At 38.7% G+C, this 19,304-nt stretch overlaps 1 protein-coding gene and 1 long non-coding RNA gene across 6 annotated transcripts in view; one reads left to right on the top strand and one right to left on the bottom strand.

Annotated features, from left to right (window-relative positions):
- The window catches only part of USP47 (ubiquitin specific peptidase 47), a 110,715-nt gene extending 107,221 nt beyond the window's left edge, over positions 1 to 3,494 (bottom strand). For 3 of the 5 annotated variants that reach the window (XM_081262989.1, XM_081262988.1, XM_081262987.1), the window contains exon 1: positions 2,635 to 3,492. Coding sequence is in view for 3 of the 5 variants with exons in the window: in XM_081262987.1 (XP_081119113.1) it covers positions 2,635 to 2,673 (39 nt within the window). In the remaining 2 variants the exon portion in view is untranslated. Of the gene's footprint in view, positions 1 to 2,634 lie in introns of all 5 variants that reach the window. The other 2 variants (XM_081262985.1, XM_081262986.1) reach the window with 2 other exon arrangements.
- A 3,095-nt stretch (positions 3,495 to 6,589) lies between these two features.
- On the top strand, positions 6,590 to 13,359 carry LOC308642388. Its single transcript, XR_014020549.1, has 4 exons — positions 6,590 to 6,778; positions 8,838 to 8,916; positions 9,273 to 9,385; positions 13,052 to 13,359. It is a non-coding gene; the product is annotated as an uncharacterized lncRNA (long non-coding RNA).
- The last annotated feature ends 5,945 nt before the right edge of the window (positions 13,360 to 19,304 follow it).

The raw sequence follows: 19,304 nt of genomic DNA, 5'->3' as shown, positions 1-19,304 counted from the left end.
CAGTGGGCCACAGTGTGCCAATCCCTATACACCAAGCTGCCTTCCTTCAGCAGTGCTCCAAGTACAACTGTCCTCAAGTTTCAGGGACCAGAATAATATATTATTCATCAACAACTACATACACGTAAACAGGCAAGCACACACCTAATCAAGATCTAGATCCCAGGCTGGGGATATAGCTCAGAAGTACAATGCTTGCCTACCATGCACCAAAGCTCTGGGTTCCATCTCCAACATCACAAATTGAAAAACAGAAACAAGCAACAACAAAACAACAACAGCAGCAGCAACAAAACCTTCCTAGACTGTTAATAATAACCACTACACTAGATGCAGGAAATTTTGAAATTTTAAGTTTGGTAGTTATTTTCACATGGTATAGGTACTTAGAGTAATAATGAACTATTCATATAAGGCCTCAAAGTTATATGAAGGGATCTATAGAATATAATTTTAAAAAATGGTAGCAAGGGACCTAATTCTAGTATTTGCTTGACCATCTACTCATTATGTGACCCACAACTAGTCACTTTCAATCCTCTAGCCCCAATTCTCTCATCTGAAAAGTGAAGGGGTTTAACTTACTAGATGTTCACTATGCTCTCTTAGTTTTAACATTAATGATTCTATTACTACTGAGAAGATCCAGTCAGGGGATGACAAAAATCAAACAAAAGTGAAAATTAAGAATACAAAAAAGAATAGAAAGGCCTTGACTAAGTGAGTGGGCAGAGAGAATGTGCAGATTACTAAAATCAAGAATCGATTTTAAAAAAAGAATGCTACAGAAAATCCAAGGAAGAGAAGAGTATGGCCAAAGGGGGGGGGGGGGGGGACTAGTTGGCTAGCTAAAAAAGGCATGGACCTCAAGTGACAGTCTTCAGATTTGAGAGTACTGTGCATGCTTCCAGAAATCATGAAAGGAATCAGGGGGAAAAGACAACCTCAGATGAGAATAAGGAATAGAAAATAAAGGCATATGATCCAGAAAAAGTAGAAAGAAAACATTATGATGAGCTTGAAGTCTCAGATAAGGGAATTAATCTTTACATTTCCATCAGGTGAAAGCAGTAGCATTGGGATCTCAGTTTTTACACACACAAATAAGTTCCTATGAAGCTGTATAACTGTATCAAGATTTCTATAAATCAGTTAGGGAAATAAATCTAATGGTGGGTTTCTTAAAGCAAAGTTCCACCTGTGTTATATTTTCTAATAATCAAAAAATTAAGAAAGGATGAACTCTACTTTTCATAAGAATGAAAACCAGCAATATGCATATCTAAAAGGAAATGCATGTTTACACCTTTCTCTTAGCACCTATCACTTCCTTCCTTGCATAAGAGTCACTTATGCAATATAAAGTACCTAACCCCTGATTGGAGCTCAAGGAATACTGTTTTTTCCCTTTCTAAGTAGCTTAAAGAGCTACCGAGGCAAGATTTCTGATAAATTCATCTGTTTATCTGCTTTGCAGAGTTACGATGCTTGGTGAATAAATACTGACACAAAACTCTGCTTCAAAACAAAACAAAAAATTCCCTGCAAAAAAACTATCACTATCCATCTGATAAAGCTGGGAAAATATTTGTATCATAAAGGTACATAACTCCAATAGTATTACTTTTGCATTGTGTTTGAGCTTGCTTATTTAGCGAAGAAATTGCCACAAAGCAACTAAAAAAGGCCCAAAAGTTGAGGAATGTATGATCACTCGTAAATATCAGGATCCTACATAGTTAATTTCAACTCAACACTCGCCTCTACTTAAGATATATGAGAAATAAAAATCCAAAGCATTAGCCTGATGATCACCAGTTAAAAATACATGTTTGAATGCGCTGGAGATATTTATAAAGCCCAACAGAGATACTATTAATATGTTGAAATTCACTGGCCAGTGCAGGATTCTACCCTTAATCTTCTACTACTATTCAAGGGAAGCTAAAGAGTCAAGGTTTCTCCTATCACTTGCTTTTAAGAATTTAAGAAGTCACCCAAGTGGACATACACAACCCAAGGGTCCAAAAGTAGTTCAGCTCTCCATATGGTAATACTGCGCTATCTCCTACCTTCACAGGCAAGTTCCATTTGTTAATTTAAGGATCTCTGGTAGGCCCCGTTTAGGCAGGCCAATAGTACTACGAAGCCACAGAAGTTGAAAAAAGTCCTAACAGTAAACTCTGCCCTCCCACAGATCTCAACTTGGGTGTAGATTTCAGAAGCCCTGTAAGCTATACACTGCCACTGTCAAAACCCGAAGAAGCACCGTCACCCTGTCGTGCCCATCGGCAAGTGTTCCAGAATGTTTTCTTTGAAATGATCTCTCTTGGCTCTACTTGTACAATGTGGACTTCAAAGGCCACCTTCCCCCGCAGCGCAGGACCTGGCTCCTAGCGTCCGCTCCTTTATTTGTCCACCCCGCTACCCCGAGAGCGGTCTCGGTTCCCGACCGCGGACATCCAGCCGTCCCCCAACTGCTCGCCGCGCCCGTCTACACCCGCCGCACACCTCCTGCGTCGCCCACCGCCCAGCGCGCACTCCGGCAGGACCGGCGGCCAGCCGCTCGCCCCGGCCTGCGTAGCCTCGAGCAGCCGCAGGCCTCGGGCCTAGCCTCCGCCGATGGCCCCTCACCTCTTTCGGGACCAGTTGGTTCTCCTCGCCGGGCACCATCGCTCAGACTCTGGCCGCTCCTCTCCACCCTGTCGGGGGAGGAGAGGGTGGCGGCGGCTCTCTATCTCAGGAGAGAGGAGCGGCGGCAGTCATCCTCTCCGCCGCCTGCGTTCCGGCAACCGTGGAGGCCTCAGCTTGGGCCTTAGACACCAGCGCGCAGACACCGACCCCGGGCTCTACCGCTGCCGCCGCCTTCGTCGTCGGCCCCTCCCCCAGCCCGCTGCAATCAATGGAAAAATGGCGGCGGCTGCTCTCGCGAGAATTCGTCGAGTCGGGCGCCCGGCCCGGCGCCTGCTGCCAGAGGTTCCCAGGCAGTCGTCGCTCGCTTCTAATCGCCTGGGCTCTTACTCGGCCCCTGGGCATACGAAACCGGTTGTGGGGCTACGAAAACGCTTTTCCTTAAACGAAAGCTGGGCCTTGCATACCGGGACTCCCTCTGCCGGCAGGGAAAGGATAGGCCCCGGAGTCCTCCGTGCCTTCTTGGACTGTTGGACTTCATGCTTATCAGGAAAAACTCGAGACCCAAAGCCCCTCTCTGACCTTATCACTGCTGCTCTCCTCGCTCCTCGATTGCACAGCGCCTCAACATCAGCCCCTCTCCAAACACCCCTGGCCTCTTCCTGGCGAAGAGACCACCAGGAGCTACCTTCTGGCCTCTCACCAGTCCTTCCTGACTCTAGCCTTTGAGTCAGAAAGGACTGCGTTTTATTTGCCCTTCTTACTCCCCTAGAGGAGATGACACCCCAGGCCCAGGCCCATAAAGCACAGTTATCACTGCCCCCTCCCCCACTACATTGGAGAGGCGCGTCCCTGCCCCTGCCTGAGAACTGCCTCCTCCTACAGGGCCAAGTCTGGGACTGAGAGCCCTTAGGAGAGTAGGGCTGCAGGATGCTGCAACCCATAATCTTTTAAAATGATTTTGGGGAACTTTAATTTTTTCTGGCAGTAAGCATTGTGCTATATGTTAAACTAAACAAATGTGGAATGGTTATTCTTCCTAATTCCTATTTCTTGAATTATGAAGACTCAGCAAGGCATCCTTCATGAAGACTTCTATGAGTACAGTGATATTATAGGATGAGACAATATAATCCTGCCCTGTTCCTAACACCCACAGCATCAACTACCCGTACCTGTGTTCTGTGTTCTCCAAAAAATTTTTTGATTGTATGATATCCACATATTTATGTAAGTTTTATGCGTGTCCTCCTGTGTATGATGTTTTCAAACATTTGTGAAATGTAAAAAATGATATGATGAAGGTAAAATAAACACTTAGAATAACTAAGTTTTAAAAATATTACTGGTATAAAAAAATCTATTACCCCCCACACTTAAAATAATTAGTGAACTATGATTGACTAGGTTTAAAAAAAAATCTTTAATACTTTGTGAAACAACTACTAAAATGTCTGATTGAACATCCAGGCTATTTCTGTACTCGGTTATAATGGCTGTTATAAGCAGAAACAGGTAACTCATAAAAATGTAGCCCCCAGGGAAGGAGTACATCTTAGGCTGCTCTTACAAATACAGGTATTCACTTTTATCAGTTCCATCAACCCACATGCAAAGATTTTTGTTGAAATTCAAGTAGTAATTTTCCTTCTTTCCTAATTTCAACCAGAACATGTTGCATTTTTATATTTTTAATAAACAGGCTCAAAACTCTTTGAATACATTGCTCAGAAGATTTCTTAAGGGGTTGAAAAATTCTGTCTTCAAGTATACATGTATGAGTTTGAAGGGAGTAGTGATCTTATCTTTATTTTAAATCTTGATCATCATGGATTTCTAAAATTAACTTTTTAAAATATTGCACTAAGATTGTTTATCTTGACTACTGAAATTTTGATGCTGCCTTAAATTTTGTCTCACTTGTCTCACCTTGGTCCCAGCCTTTAGCAACACAGATGCAGCATTTTTTATACCAGATCACATGATAGCAGTATTTCCAAATCTCTTTTTTCAAAATATCATCCCCATTACTTGTGAAGTGGTTTTGCAGAGCTCATGCTAGAAGTAGAAGTGTCATCTCTATCATCTTTTTGGTTAGACTTGCACTTTTCTATCCAACTCATGATTCTGATACTGCTTCCTCTCATGTTGCAGTTTAAACATTAGAGAAGCTCGCAGAGGCAGGCATATAAAACAGGGTTTATTTAAAAAGGGTTAACATAGACTTCTCCTGGGAGGGAGAGGGAGCCTTAGCTGGTAAGCCGGTATCCCCAGAAGCCAAGTGTTCTTCCCTTTTTTTTTTTTTTTTTGTCCTAGGCTTCCTTTGTTCTCCTGCTCTCTTCCCCTTATCTTTTTCCTTCCTGAGAACAGAATAGACCTAAGAAATGCTTGGTGGGATGGCCAAAAGGTGGGGAACTGGTGGGCTGGAGGGGGAAGGGCAGGATGGAGCAGCCAAGGACACATTAATTAACAAGCTTATGGCTCCCTATAGGGAGGGGCAATTCCAGGGACAGGTTATTTTAGCCACAGGTTGGAGCACAAGGAGGTTTTTGGTAAGGGTGGAGGAAAGGCTCTGAAAGAATTAACATTTCAGTCCCTCAGGGGACAGTCTCTAACTTCCCAGATTCACTCAAAATTGGCCTCCTTGATCTGACCTGATTCGATTTACCTATCTATACTGACTGCCTGTCTAATTCTGGCTTCAATTCCTTTCCAGAAATCTTTTTTAGATACCCTCATTTTAGTAAGAGTGGATTTAATGAAATAATAGTGTAATTGTTAAATCTACTTAACTCAGCTCACATTAACCTGAACAAATCCCAATACACTGAAAAGAAATAAAATGAAAGAATCCGTGAATTATTCTGATGTTGTAGAACTCACACTTTTCACTACAAAATAATGAGATACCAGGGTTGATCTATATAACTACATATTGGTAAGGCTTAATTTTTTTCTGGATTTATATAAACAAAATAAAGTTTTAAAACATCCCAAATTTAAATTTAACCTACACAGAATATTTAGTATCCAAGTCTCTCCCATCACTTCTCCTCTATCTAGATAAGTTACACCATCATCAATTCAGTCTATCAAGCCCAAAACCTGAGTCTCTTCATGTTATATCAATCCATGAGAATTTGTTACTGCTTCCACCTCTGAAGTATATCCCAAGTCCCGTCACTTCTCGTATATCCCATTCCATTCCAAGTCACTCCATCCTCTTTCTTGGATTATTGCAGTTGCCTCCTCACTGTTTTCTCAGCTTCAACTTTTTTTTTCCATGTAGCATTTTATTTTGTTTTTTATTTGTTCCTTTTAGTTATACATGACAGTAGGATGCATTTTGACATATCATACATACACGGAGTATAACTTCCCATTCTTGTGGTTGTACATGATGTGGAGTTACACTGATTGCAGACTTGCCACCTTTTGTGAGTCAGCATCCACATATCAAAGAGAATATTTGGCCTTTGGTTTTTGGGGATTGGCCTATTTCATTTACCATGATAGCCTCCAGTTCCATCCATTTACCGGCAAATGCCCTAATTTCATTCTTCTTTGTGGCTGAGTAATATTCCTTTGTGTATATATGCCACATTTTCTTTATCCATTCATCTATTGAAGGGCACATAGTTTGGTTCCATAGCTTAACTATTGTGAACTGAGTTGCTATGAACACTGACGTGGCCGTGTCATTATGCACCATAGCATGCTGATTTTAAGTCCTTTGGGTATATGCCAAGGAGTGGTATAACTGGGTCAAATGGTGGTTCCGTTCCTAGTTTTCTAAGGAATCTCCATACTGTTCCAGAGTCGTTACACCAATTTGCAGTCCCATCAGCAATGTGTGAGTTTATCTTTTCCCCACATCCTCGCCAACATTTCTTGTCACTTGTATTTTTGATAGTTGCCATTATGACTGAAAGGAGATGGAATCTTAGTGTAGTTTTAATTTACATTTCTCTAATTGCTAGAGATGTTGAACATTTTTTCATACATTTGTTGACCATTCTGTTGTTATGCCAGATTCGTGGGACCCCAACAGACCTCCAGGAGCCGAATCCGATGCAATCACACAAGAGTCTTTATTGCAAGCTTGAGCCTGGACTCACAACTGTTCCCAACGCAGCGGTCCCAGGGAGTGAGTTCTGGTCCTTTGTTCAGTGAGATTTTATAGGTTTTGGGGGATACTCTATGCGTCACAACATCACACAGCAAATCATTCCATACCTCGGGAAAATCAAACAACTCTTAACATTGATTAGCACATTCACTGGCAGGAACAAGTTGGGTAGGGGTGATTGGTTAGTGCAATAGGGGGATTCATTTGAACTGATTGGTTTAGGCCATGAGGGGTGTGCGTGCTAAACTACATGGTTTCCCAACATGTTATCAACCACCATAAACTACTTGGGGGTCATCTGGCATTCCAGGTATCCTTCCCCCATCTCATGCTGATTGGAGGTTGCTAGGGGGTTGCTATGGGTCCTCACCTAGCCTGACTGAGTCAGGGACACCTGGCACCACAAACCTCTCCTGTTATTTACAGACAAACAATTCAGCAGGGTGGGTATGTGCTTAGGGTTTTTCCAAGGACAAGGATCACGCCCCCTTCCTTGGACAGGCTTTGCTCTGAGGTAGATACTGGTTTCTCAAAAATGGAGTCACATTAGTTTCTCACTGTATTTCTTCTTCTGTGAAGTGCCTGTTCAGTTCCTTTGCCCATTTATTGGTATTTTTTGAGTTCTATATATATCCTGGAGATTAATGCTATGAAGACTAGCTTCTACTTTTTTAATATTTATTTTTTAGCTGTAGTAGGACACAATACCTCTATTGTTTTTATTTATATGTGGTGCTGAGGATTGAACGCAGGGACTCGCATGTGCTAAGCAAGCGCTCTACCCTAGCTTCTACTTTTAACACTCAGAATAAAATCTATATTCTTTGCCAAGGCCTATAAAACCCAATCTAGCCCATCACCTTACTTTACTTCTCTACCACTCTTCCTTTTACACCCATCCACCCAGCCACATATCAGTCTGGCGAGACTCAGAGGCCAATCCTCTGTCCTTCTAATGTCTTTGGGAATATTTTCCTTTCTCTCTTCACTTTAAAGTGTTCATATGACAAATCTAATCAAAACATGGGGGGAGGAAGAGAATTACATAAGCCCAGATTGGAAGACATTTCTCAGGATACCTAATCAGTATTCCTCAAGAATCATATGGTCACAAAAAAAAAAAAAACCAAAAAACAAAAAAACACTGAGAAACCATCATGTCCTAGAGGAGACTGGGGACTTAAGACAATAAAATGCATTGTGCTACTCTGGATTGGGGCACTAATAAAAAAAATAGTAAAATCTATATTTGGTTAATATTTATGTGACAAAATCAGTTTCCTCATTTTTAACTTTTTAAACCTAATATATTCACCTCATTTTAAAAAGCAGTTTTAGGTCCACAGTAAAAGTAAGCAGAAAGTAAGAGTTCTGGTACCTGCACTGTCCACACACAGCCTGCCTACTATTGACAACTGTTACCTTAGTGGTACATTTGTTACAATTGATGAACCTACATTGACACATCCTTATACCCCAAATCTTTAATTCAAAATAGGGTGGGGTTTTTTTGGCATGGTGTTGTAAGTTCTATGGGTTTTGATGAGTGTCTAATAGCACATGTACATTGTTGTACCATTAGGCAAAGTAGTAGCCTTAAAAATCTTGTGTGTCTGCCTATCCAGCTCTTTCTTCCCCCAGTTCCTGGTAAGCATGAGTCTTTTTACCGTCTCCCAAGTTTTGTCTTTGGCAGATGTTGGAACAATCAGTATTTATCCTTTTCAGATTGATTTCTTTCATTTAGTAATATGCATGTAAGTTTCTTCCATGTTTTTTCATGGCTTGATAACTCATTTCTTGTTAGCACTGAAATATCCCAACATCTGGATACACCACAATTTCATTTATCCTCTCATCTACTTAAAGACATCTGGGTTGCTTAAAACTGAGAAATTATATATAAAGCTGCTCTAAACATCTATGTGCATGATTTTGTGTCAGTAAACATTTGAAATTCATTTGAGTAAATGCCAAGGAGCACAATTGTTGGATTGTATGGTAAGAGTATAATTCATTTTGTAAGAATCTGTCAAAATGTTTTCTAAAGTTACTGTACAATTTGCCTTTTCACCTACAGTGAAGGAGGGTTCCTGTTGCTCCACATTCTTATCAGCATTTGCTGTTGTCAGTGTTTTGTATTTTGGCCATTCTAATAGGTATGTAGTAATACTACACTGTGGTTTTAATTTTGACATGTGATGCTAAATACATTTTCATGTGTTTACTTGTCATTTCTTATCATCTTTGATAAGGTGTCTGTTCATATCTTTTACACATTTTTAAATCATATTGTTCATTTTCTTATATCAAGTTTCAAGAATTTTTTTTTTTTTTTTTTTTTTTTTTTTTTTTTTTTTTTTTTTTGCTTTGGATAACAGTTTTGTTTTGTTTTTGGTGGTGGGGAGGGTGTTGACCAGGGATTGAACTCAGGGGCACACAATTACTGAGTCACATCCCCAGGCACACAATTACTGAGTCACATCCCCAGCTATATTTTGTATTTCATTTACAGGCAGCGTCTCACTGAGTTGTTTGGAGCCTTGCCAAGTTACTGAGGCTGGCTTTGAATTCACGATCCTCCTGCCTCAGCCTCCCAAGCTGCCTCCTGAGCTGCTGAGATTACAGGTGTGTACCATGGTGCCCGGCTGGCTAAGAGTTCTTTATTGAATGTGTCTTTTGCATTTTTCCCTAGTCTGTGCTTATCTTTTTATCTCCTTGATATTACCTTTCACATATCAAAAGTTTTTAATTTTAATTAAGTCCAGCTTATCAATTATTTTTTTTTCACTTATCATGCCCTTGGTGAAAGTCATCAAGATTTTCTTTTATGTTAAATTCTAGGAGTTTTATTGTTTTTAATTTTAAATTTAGTTCTATGATCCATTTTGAGTTCATTTTTGTATAAGTTTTAATGTCTGTGTCTAGATTATTTTTCCCCTGTGGACGACTAGTTGAACAAGTTATAAAGAAAATCTGTGATGTGGCTTTGGAGCCATGCTGGCCTTTTTGAGATCCAAGCTCTGCCACTTCTTCCATGTAAGACCTCTTTGAATCTCCATTCTCTTAACTAGAATGAGGGAGTAATAAAATGAGTCTTTGGCAATTGCTAATTAGCATTTGTTGTTTTGACCAGAAAAGTCATTGGTATGTAGTATTCCATAACTGCTAGAAAAGAAATTTGAACTTTTTACATTAACCAAAGTATAGATCCTCTAGCTAAGTAGTTTAAGGAATACTCTGAAAATATATTACCTGACTTTGAACTCTACCTCTATTAACTGTATGATTTTCCTTGAATAAACCTCTTAAATCCACTAAGCTTCCATTTTATCTTTAAATGGGGATAAGAGCTTCTCCATTTTTCAAGTCTTTTGTGTTAAGTAATAAAAATAATATTCACAAAACTACAAAGTTAAGATTGTTCTAGGTGCTTTATGTATATGATTTTTATTCAATTCTTTTGAGAATTTTATGCATATGTACTACTATTATCCCCATCTGACAAGTGAGAAAATTGATATAAACTGTTTAAAGCAATCAGCATGCTGCTTGCATAAACTAAACAATCAATACATGCTAGGTGTAATTATTTCAGCAGAATACACAGGGAATACACAGTCCCAACAGTTCCTGGCATATAATAGGTGCTTTTAAATGTTCCTTGTATAAATGAATAAACAAACTTAGTTAAGGGATAAATCTTACTAATCATCTAGCAGCTAAACTTTTATTGTTTTATTGTTGACTATGCTTCTCCATTTATATAGTACTTTCCTGAAAATGATTAACATTTTCTGTAAGAAAACAATGGCTCTGAAAAGAAATTCAGTTATTAGTAACAAGACTAAAGAAATTAATAAAGTGATGGATCTTAGTTTTAAAAAATAGGCTCTGGCTAAATTAAACAGTGAGATGCAAAATTAACCAATGGCTTGTATTTATGATGGGCATGACTCAATTGAATCCATAACTAAGTGAACATTGAAAAGATGATTAACTTTTGGTGTGAAGATAAAAAATACAAACCATGATGATCAATAAAATGTAATCCAGGAGAAACCTGGGAACATGTATAACTTTTCTTAAGAAGTGATACATTGAGGAAATTAGTGGGGCTCTGAACCCACTTTGTCGTCAAAGAAAAAGATTAGTTCAAGAACCTTAAATAGCTTTTATTTACTGACATAAAATAAAGATAAGTGTCGTTGCCACAGAAGAGCTCACCTCTTTTTCTAAGCTGAAGAGGTTCATAAAGGAAATGTCAGTGCATTCAACAGATTTAAAAAGACGCTCACATCAACAAATGATTGGCAAACATATCCAAGGAAGAGACACTAAAAACAGAACTTAAGGCAACCAAAGACAAATGGACCAAGATCCATGCTAGCTTTCTGTAGGTTGTTGCAAACACTCAGATTTCAAGATTAAGAATAAGGAGAGAGCGGGGCACAGTGAAGCATGACTGTAATCCCCTCGGCTAGGAAGCTAAGACAGGAGAATCTCGAGTTCAAAGCCAGCCTTGGCAACTGTGAGGCACTAAGCAACTCAGTGAGATCCTGTCTCTAAATAAAATACAAAATAGGGCTGGGGATGTGGCTCAGTGGTTGAATATTCCTGAGTTCAATTCCTAGCACCAAAAAAAAAAAAAAAAAAAAAAAGAGGAAGAAGAAAAAGAATAAGGAGAAATCTAATAAAAGAAAGTTGGAGGTAGGTCATTAACTTTCTGAAATGATTTCATAAGATCTTTGTGATACAGTAATGTTTTCAGATTTAGCATTTGAAGAAGGCTCAATATTCCTTGAGAATGTCAAGGATGAGTTGTAATCATTACTTTATAGCATTGTGAGGATTAGAAATAATGTCATTAAAGGTGAATATTTCATAATAATATTGCTCTGGAACAAAAATAAAACCCAGAAGTATAAAATAAATGATGCCAATTAAAAATTTTAACTTGTGTAGCAAAAAATATTAATATAAATAAAGTCAAAAGACAAAATCTCAGCGAAAAATATTTGCAACAATATGACAAATGGCTAATTTCCACATTAAAAAGAGCTCTCATAAATCAAAAAGGAAAAGGAGAACAATTCAATAAGAGAATAGCTAAAGAAGATAAACTGACACTTTACATAAAAGGAAATACAAATTGCCAATAAACATCTGAACATATGCTCAACTTTACTCATAATTAAACAACTGCGAATGAAAACAACAAAATGCCATTTTTATTCTCAGGTTAATAAGACTTCTGGGGAAATAAGAACTTTCGTTTGAATTTGGTGGAATATGAATCAGAGCAAATATCTTGAAGACAAATTCATTGAAATTCCAAAAACACATCTTTTGACCTAGCAGTTCTATTTTTAAGATTATCCTATAGCATAAGCCTACAAAGGCACATATGTATTGATGCTCAACATAGCATTGCTTACAATAAAACTAGGAACAATATGAAAATTGTCCACAGGATCATGTAAATTATAAATCTATAATTTTTTAATGCCTATATAGTACTAAGCAGTTATTAAAATAGAATGAAGTAGAAAAACAAAAACTAATATAGATTAAGTGCAATATAGATTGGATCCTGGAACAAATAAAGGACATTAGTGGAAAAATTAGTGAAACCCCAATAAAGCAAAAAGTTTAATTAATATTAATGTACCAATGTTAATTTCTAATTTTTTATAATCTTACCTTGATTATATAAAATGTTAATATGTAACTTTTCTGTAAATCCAAAATTATGCCAAAATGAGTTTATTTTTTAAAAGTATGGAAAGAAAATATATAGAAAGAAAATCAAAATATAGTAAATGAAAAGAAGAAAATTACAGGATAATATTGTAGCGTTTGTGTACTAGAAGGTGGGGCAGTGTTATTTATGTATACCAGTATAGGCAAAGAAATCTCCAACAGAATAGGCTGTACTCTCCTTTTCTCTCACCAGAAATAGTTATAGGAGTGGAATAGAGGCTTTAATGTCAATGGAAATAGGAGTTAGCTGGGATCTTTTTCACTTTCACATAAAACTCCTGTGTTTTAACAGGACGGGAGAAATAACTTGCTAAGGCCATAAGTTAAATAAATGATGGATCCAGTACTGGAATCCAAACATTCCAACTCCAACATCTTTTATCAGAAGTAAAGCCTAGGTTACTTCTATAGCTATTATTATTATTATTTTTAACTTTCTGCATGGTTCTGTGGTAAGTATAATCTACTAGTAATAGAGAAAATAATGACTAATAATTTTTACTTTTTTTTTTTTTTTTTTTTTTTTTGCAGTGCTGAGGATCCAATCCAGGGACTTGCACGGGCTAGGCAAGCACTCCACCACTGAACTATATCTCCAACTCCTTATCACTTTTACTCTTTAACAAGTTGGCTAGTCAAAAGTCTCTGGAACTTTCCTTTTAAAATTTCTACTAATAAACTTTGCAGCTTGATTCTTCACATTTTAAATATTCAAACTGGCCTTTGAATTATTTGGAGGTTTCCACTAGATTAAGTGACCCTACAAGGAATAGAAATATCTGTTCTTTGAGTATTTAGTTATTTAATCCTTGTGGTTGGTCTTTTCTTGAAGATGAAAATCCCGCATACAACACCCTGCCCCACCCTGGAAAACTGAAAATTAAAAAGATAATTAAGACTTGTTATCCTTTTCCTTATATTCCTCTCTCTTCATTTTATGTTTCATGTAGTCTGCTGTTGTATAGTGGGGTGTGTGTGTGTGTGTGTGTGTGTGTGTGTGTGTTACTAGCAGTCAAATCCAGGGCTTCACACAGACTAAGCAAGCACTCTGCCACTGAGCTACACTCTTAGTCCTTTTTATTTTATCTTGAGACAGTGCCTCTCTAAGTTGCTGATGCTGACCTTGAATTTACTATCCTCCTGCCTCAATCTCCTCAGTAGCTGGGATTACAACCGAGCCCCCCTGTCCCCAGTGAGCAAGTAGTTTTTTGCATAATATCCTCTAAATTTGTCCATCAAGATATTTCACAGGTCATTACAAGTGAGTAAAGGAATATCTTCTTATCTGTTTATATGAGTCTTCTGGTAGGAAAAAACCCTTAGAATCAATATTTAGATGTTAGTTTATAAATTTGTACATGCACAGATAATTAAGCCGTTTCAGAAATTTTATTATCTCATTTTCTAATCTGTAGGCAGAATAGAGGCTTTTCACCTTAATCAGCATCACTATTTGTGTTAATAATCAACATTTATTGGATTCTGACTGTTTATATGGCACTGTTGTTTATGAGGAATCATAAATTTCACAATGTCTCATTTGATTTAACTACAAAAACTTTAAAATTTATTATGCGTGTGAGCACCACAGTCACACAGGCTCTTTGGAAGATAAAATGTAATAAATAAAACTTAGGAGGTAGAACATAGAAATAGGTCAGAAGATGTGATGAAAAGAATGTAAAGGGAACAAGAGTCCTTTATCGTAATAAATTAATGTCCACTAAATAGCCCTAAGGTGTTTGACATTGTGATAGCTGCTTCAGAGAGTTAAGAGTACTGATTGATTTCCTGCATAATTGAATAAAGAAGATTAAAAATGATGGAGTATGTCAGAATCTTTAGTCTAGAAATGACTTTGAAATCCAATTCAACTGATATTGAGAGTCTTCTGACAAGGCCTGTTACCAGGGACTGACTGAGATAGATGACTAAGACTGTTCTCTACTCTCAGGGAGCTCGCAATCTAGAGAGACCAGCGCTGGCCAGTGTGTCATGCAGGAAAGGCTGTCCAGGGCTCGTGGCCTGGTGGGCAGACCCTGGGTTAGCAGGAGCCTCCACTCACCCATAGATGGGCACCTGTGTTGAACTGTACAACTTGCATGTTCACACACGGCAGCCCTTGCCATGACTAGAACAAACAAGCCTGCTGGGAATATATAATTGTAGACGTGTACATCTAATCCTGAGTATAGAGAAACAGGTTCTGTCTGGACATGGCAGTTGAGTCTCTGATGATGAGTAGAATGTTTATAATGAGAAAAGGGGCCCCTGTACCTATGACTGGCCCAGTCTGAGCCAGGTACCTAATACATTGGCCAAGATTAAATTGAGGGCTCAGATCCCCAGGAGAGACACAGTCAGAAGATATTCCTGGAAGCAAAAGTCATTTGGGAGAGCTGGAGAAGAGGATCATAAATGTCATGTAAGAGCTTAACTGCCACACTAAAAAACGAGGCACTTTTGGGGAGGGGTTACTTGTAAAGAGACATAGAAATCAATTAGATTCTTTACATTTTTTAAATAAAATATTTCATAGCAGATCAGGAAATTCCAACATTATTTAAGTCTATGAGTAATAAGTGACTATTCTATCTTAAAACTATTTTCCACACACAATCCTATTTTCCATAAAGTAACTACTATAAACGTTTTGGAGTGTAAACTTCTGAACCTGTATTACAACTTGGAGCTACCCATTCATTTCTCAGGCAATTGTCTGCAAGTTTTTTTTTTTTTTTTTTTGACTTGGCTTATTTAGCAAAGTACTAATATAAATTGGTTAGGTTATTTATGAAGTATGTCTTAATATTATTGGCTAACATTCTAAGACTTACTTAACAACTTAGGACAAAGTTCATCATTAAAGATAGGAAATGCAAATTCATATTTCATTTTCTTCTTGATTGCTTCTTTACAACTGGCTTGACTGTTGCCCATCTCAGACTCGAGGACATTGCTGTGGCTTTTAGCTTCCTGAGATGTCTGACTGAGATATTGGAACAAGAGGAAGAGAAATACTTGCTCTGCCGTTTTCTTGTTTCCTTCTGTTTAGAGGCAGCAGTGAATTGTGGTTAAGGGTCTGACTTGAAGTACTAGCAGCTCAAACTCTATTCCCCAGTTTTCTCAGGTTTAGGATAGGAATAAAAACAGGATGTTTGGGAGGGTTAGTTGAGTGAGTAGCTTTAGGTTAGTCCTGGCCTGTGACAAAAGCCACTGATATCAACAATTTGATTTTGTTGGCATAATATTCCAACTATTTTTTTTTTGGTAGGAATCTTTTAAAGTCACTTTCCTATTTGTGAGAGTAAGATAATTCAAACCAGACAAATATACCTCACTGAACCTGCGGTGACTCTTCTCTTCCTGGTGGAAGTTCCCTTGCCCCTTCTCTTCAAGTGACCTGGTATAGTATGCCAGGCCACCATGAGACATAAGTGCCTGGGAGGGGTGTGTGGGGGGGTGCCGATATCAGTCCATATAGAAAATGTTAGTAAATATATATTTTTTCTTTTTTCCATAAAAGTAAAGATGCATACACACATGTGCATACATATGTGTATATCTGTGCATGTGAATGTATGTGTTTGTGTATATAAGCACATATGTATGCATGTGTATATATGTATATGCATGTGCATCTGTGTATGTATTTATATTCACATACATACATATGCACGTGCATATGTATGTATGTGTACTGTGTATATATATTTATGCATCTGCATAAATATATATGTGAAGATATGTGTATATATGTATGCATGTTTAGCCCGCGGCCAACACAGCTTCATAAATGAAGGTTCAGTTTGTGAGAAATCCTCAGGGAGTTTGAATTAAAGAGACAGGCTCTAATTACCTTTAAACCTGCACAGGACGGACGGCTTCTCCTAGCTCCAGCCTCCAGCTACCTATTATGGTAGTGAGGTTTACTGAAGAGGCTAGGAAGAGAGAGAGAACACACCAGGGAGTGGACTTTTATTGGGGAACAAAAAATTCTGGAGAAAATCCCATCCAATGAAGATTGAGGTGGGCAGTGTCCCAAGGTCAGGTGCGATGATTGAGGCTTCGCGGTAGTGGCCAGACACACCTCCACACAGACAAGTCCTCGGACCTGAGAAGGGTGGGGAAAGCTCTGGACACAAGGATATGTCTAAGCGCCTCTCGCCCAGCCAGGGAGGTAACTCAAATCACGTGCGAGGATGGCCTCCCACATGCATGTATAAATAAATGTGTTAGAATATGTATATGTGTGTGTGTGTGTGTGTGTGTGTATATATATACACACACACACACACACACACACACATATATCTCCTATTATTTTCTTCTCATACCTCAGTGGATTTTCTAGGGTATACACTGTGTTGTGTTCAACCCACTTTGGCGGCTCCTGTGCTGGGAGATTCACTGCTAAGAAGGGATCTGCAGCCTGCCACGGCAGGCTGAGGGCTGTGGAAGGAGGACCCGAGCAAGGCAGAACCTTGAGTGGGAGAAAAATGTAGTAGCAAGAAAGGGCAGGTAGAGCCAAGGAAACTTGGCCAAAGTTCAAGAGTCAGATAGCTGCAGGCATAGCATAATCCTGCTTCAAAGTGTCTTCCTAGGTAAGCCAGTGAGGCCTTGGGTTTCAAATACAACATGATCCAATAGTGTGACTCTATCTGGCAAGTTATGGATTTACTGAGCACTGCTGTGGCTCAGCACAGTGCGAAGGGTGCTGAAGCTGCGTGGTTACTTGTTCAAGGGGTTTGCAGACTGATAGAGATAAATAACATCAGCATAGGACTTCAGTGGGAACTATTTGTTTAAATAGTGTTGCCTGAACTGCTCTAACATACAACAGTTTTCAGAGGAAGGGTTTTTCAGAGGTGGTGTCTCGGAGAAGTATTGAAAGAAAAATCATTTTCTTTACTGAATGTTTAATGCAAGCAAACAAAACCTTTTCTTTTAACTGTTTATTAAAGATGTTGCTATTAATGATCCAGCATTGGTATAAAACTGCAGTAGACACTAGAATATAAATTCCATGAGGATATTTGCTGATTTTGTTCACTTCATGTGTCTGATTCCTTAAATAATGGCACTTAATGGATTCTTGTTTGTTAAAAATAACTAATGAGTAATTAAAGAAACTATGTATGTGAAATGTTAGGTGGGAGACTTCATATTTTTCCTTTGAATCATAGAATGAGTGTTATGGCAACCTTAGATTTAATCTACTCCGAATTCCACAGCTGAAAAACCAAAGCCCAGAGAGGCAAAGTAATTAGCTCAGGGCAATCTAGGAAGCCAGGGCTAAAACTGTAGTGGGAACTCGTGTTTCCTAACTGCAAGCCCAGTGCTGTCTTCATGATCCAATGGCACCTTCCCAGAAGTACCAGATGGCCACCGTTCATCTTTCCCTATTCAGACCTTCTCAAGAGCCAGAAACGAATCTGACTCCAGAAGGCTGAAGGAAACGAAGACAGCTAGAGATTTTTCTGTCCAATTGCTGTGTTCTGTGTTTGGCTTCACTTGCAACCAGTGGTTGCCGTGAGTGCCATGAGTCCTCTTTTCTCAGGAATGAAGAAAAACAGAGTGGCATTATATTTGGAGGAACAATTCAAGTCATGAAATGCAAACATATTCTCTAACTACTTCTTTTCTTCCCAAGCAAACCAACCAGACTAAGAGGCCCAAATTGTGTGGCCCAACATTCAACAGGAATGTGACCCGAATCAGTGATTAGGTTACAGCTCCCATAATCTAGTCATTTACCTTTGAATATTCCTGCTTTTAACAGGAGCTTAGGGGGACACCTCATATCCAACCTGTACCACCAACCCACCATCATTCTCATCAGGACTAATGAGATAGCTTCTTACTCCTACTCCCTCCTTCCAATACCTTTCCCATTCATTTTGTAACAAAATGAGTCATATGGAGATGGGGAGTGTAACTCAGTGGTAGCACACTTGCCTTAGGTTCAATCCCCAGTACTGCAAAAAAAAAAAAAAAAAAAAAATCAATAACTCATTTGCTTAAAATCTTTCAATATTTTGTATACCTCATAAAGATTGAAGTCTGTTAGCATGGCTAACAAGTATCTTCATGGTCTGTCCCCCTTTGCTTACCAGTTTCCTCATGGGTAATTTCCTCCTTGATAATTTCAATTCAACTACATTCTCTCTGTTCCTGAGAGGAGCCAGTTTGCCTTTCCCCAGGGCCTTTGCACATGTTGTTTCAGCTTCCCAGAATGCCTTCTTCCAAGGTACCTCACTCCACTGCACACACCTCCTTTGCCCAGTTATTTTCTACTCAGCCCCAGTACCGTTCTCAATTGTCATGTTCTCAAGGGAGGCTTTCTCCCACTTTGGATCAAGTCAGGTGCTTTGTCTTATCCTCTCTTATCAACCCATTTTCCTCCTGCTGAGCTCCTAACACAATTGTAGTCAAATACTTCTTTTTTTAAAAAAAATTTAGTTGTAGATGGACATTCCTCTATTTTATTTATTTACTTTTGTGTGGTGCTGAGGATTGAATTCAGTGCCTCACCCGTGCTAGGCAAGCGCTCCACCACTGAGCCACAACTGCAGTCCTGTATTCAAACACTTCTATTATTAGTTGTTCAATGTGTTGTCTACCCCAACACAATGTAAGTTCTATTAGAAATACCTTATTTATCACTGTCACAGCATTAGCAGGAACAAATATCTGTTTGAATGAGTAATAAAATAAGAGTTTGATAATATTTAAAATTGAAGGTTGTATGTGATGAAAGGGAACACTCGAGTTATGAAAGCAA

Source organism: Spermophilus citellus, assembly GCF_964194105.1.
Source record: "Spermophilus citellus genome assembly, chromosome: 2".
Classification (NCBI taxonomy): Eukaryota; Metazoa; Chordata; class Mammalia; order Rodentia; family Sciuridae; genus Spermophilus; species Spermophilus citellus.
This window is presented reverse-complemented; position numbering and strand designations above follow the sequence as displayed.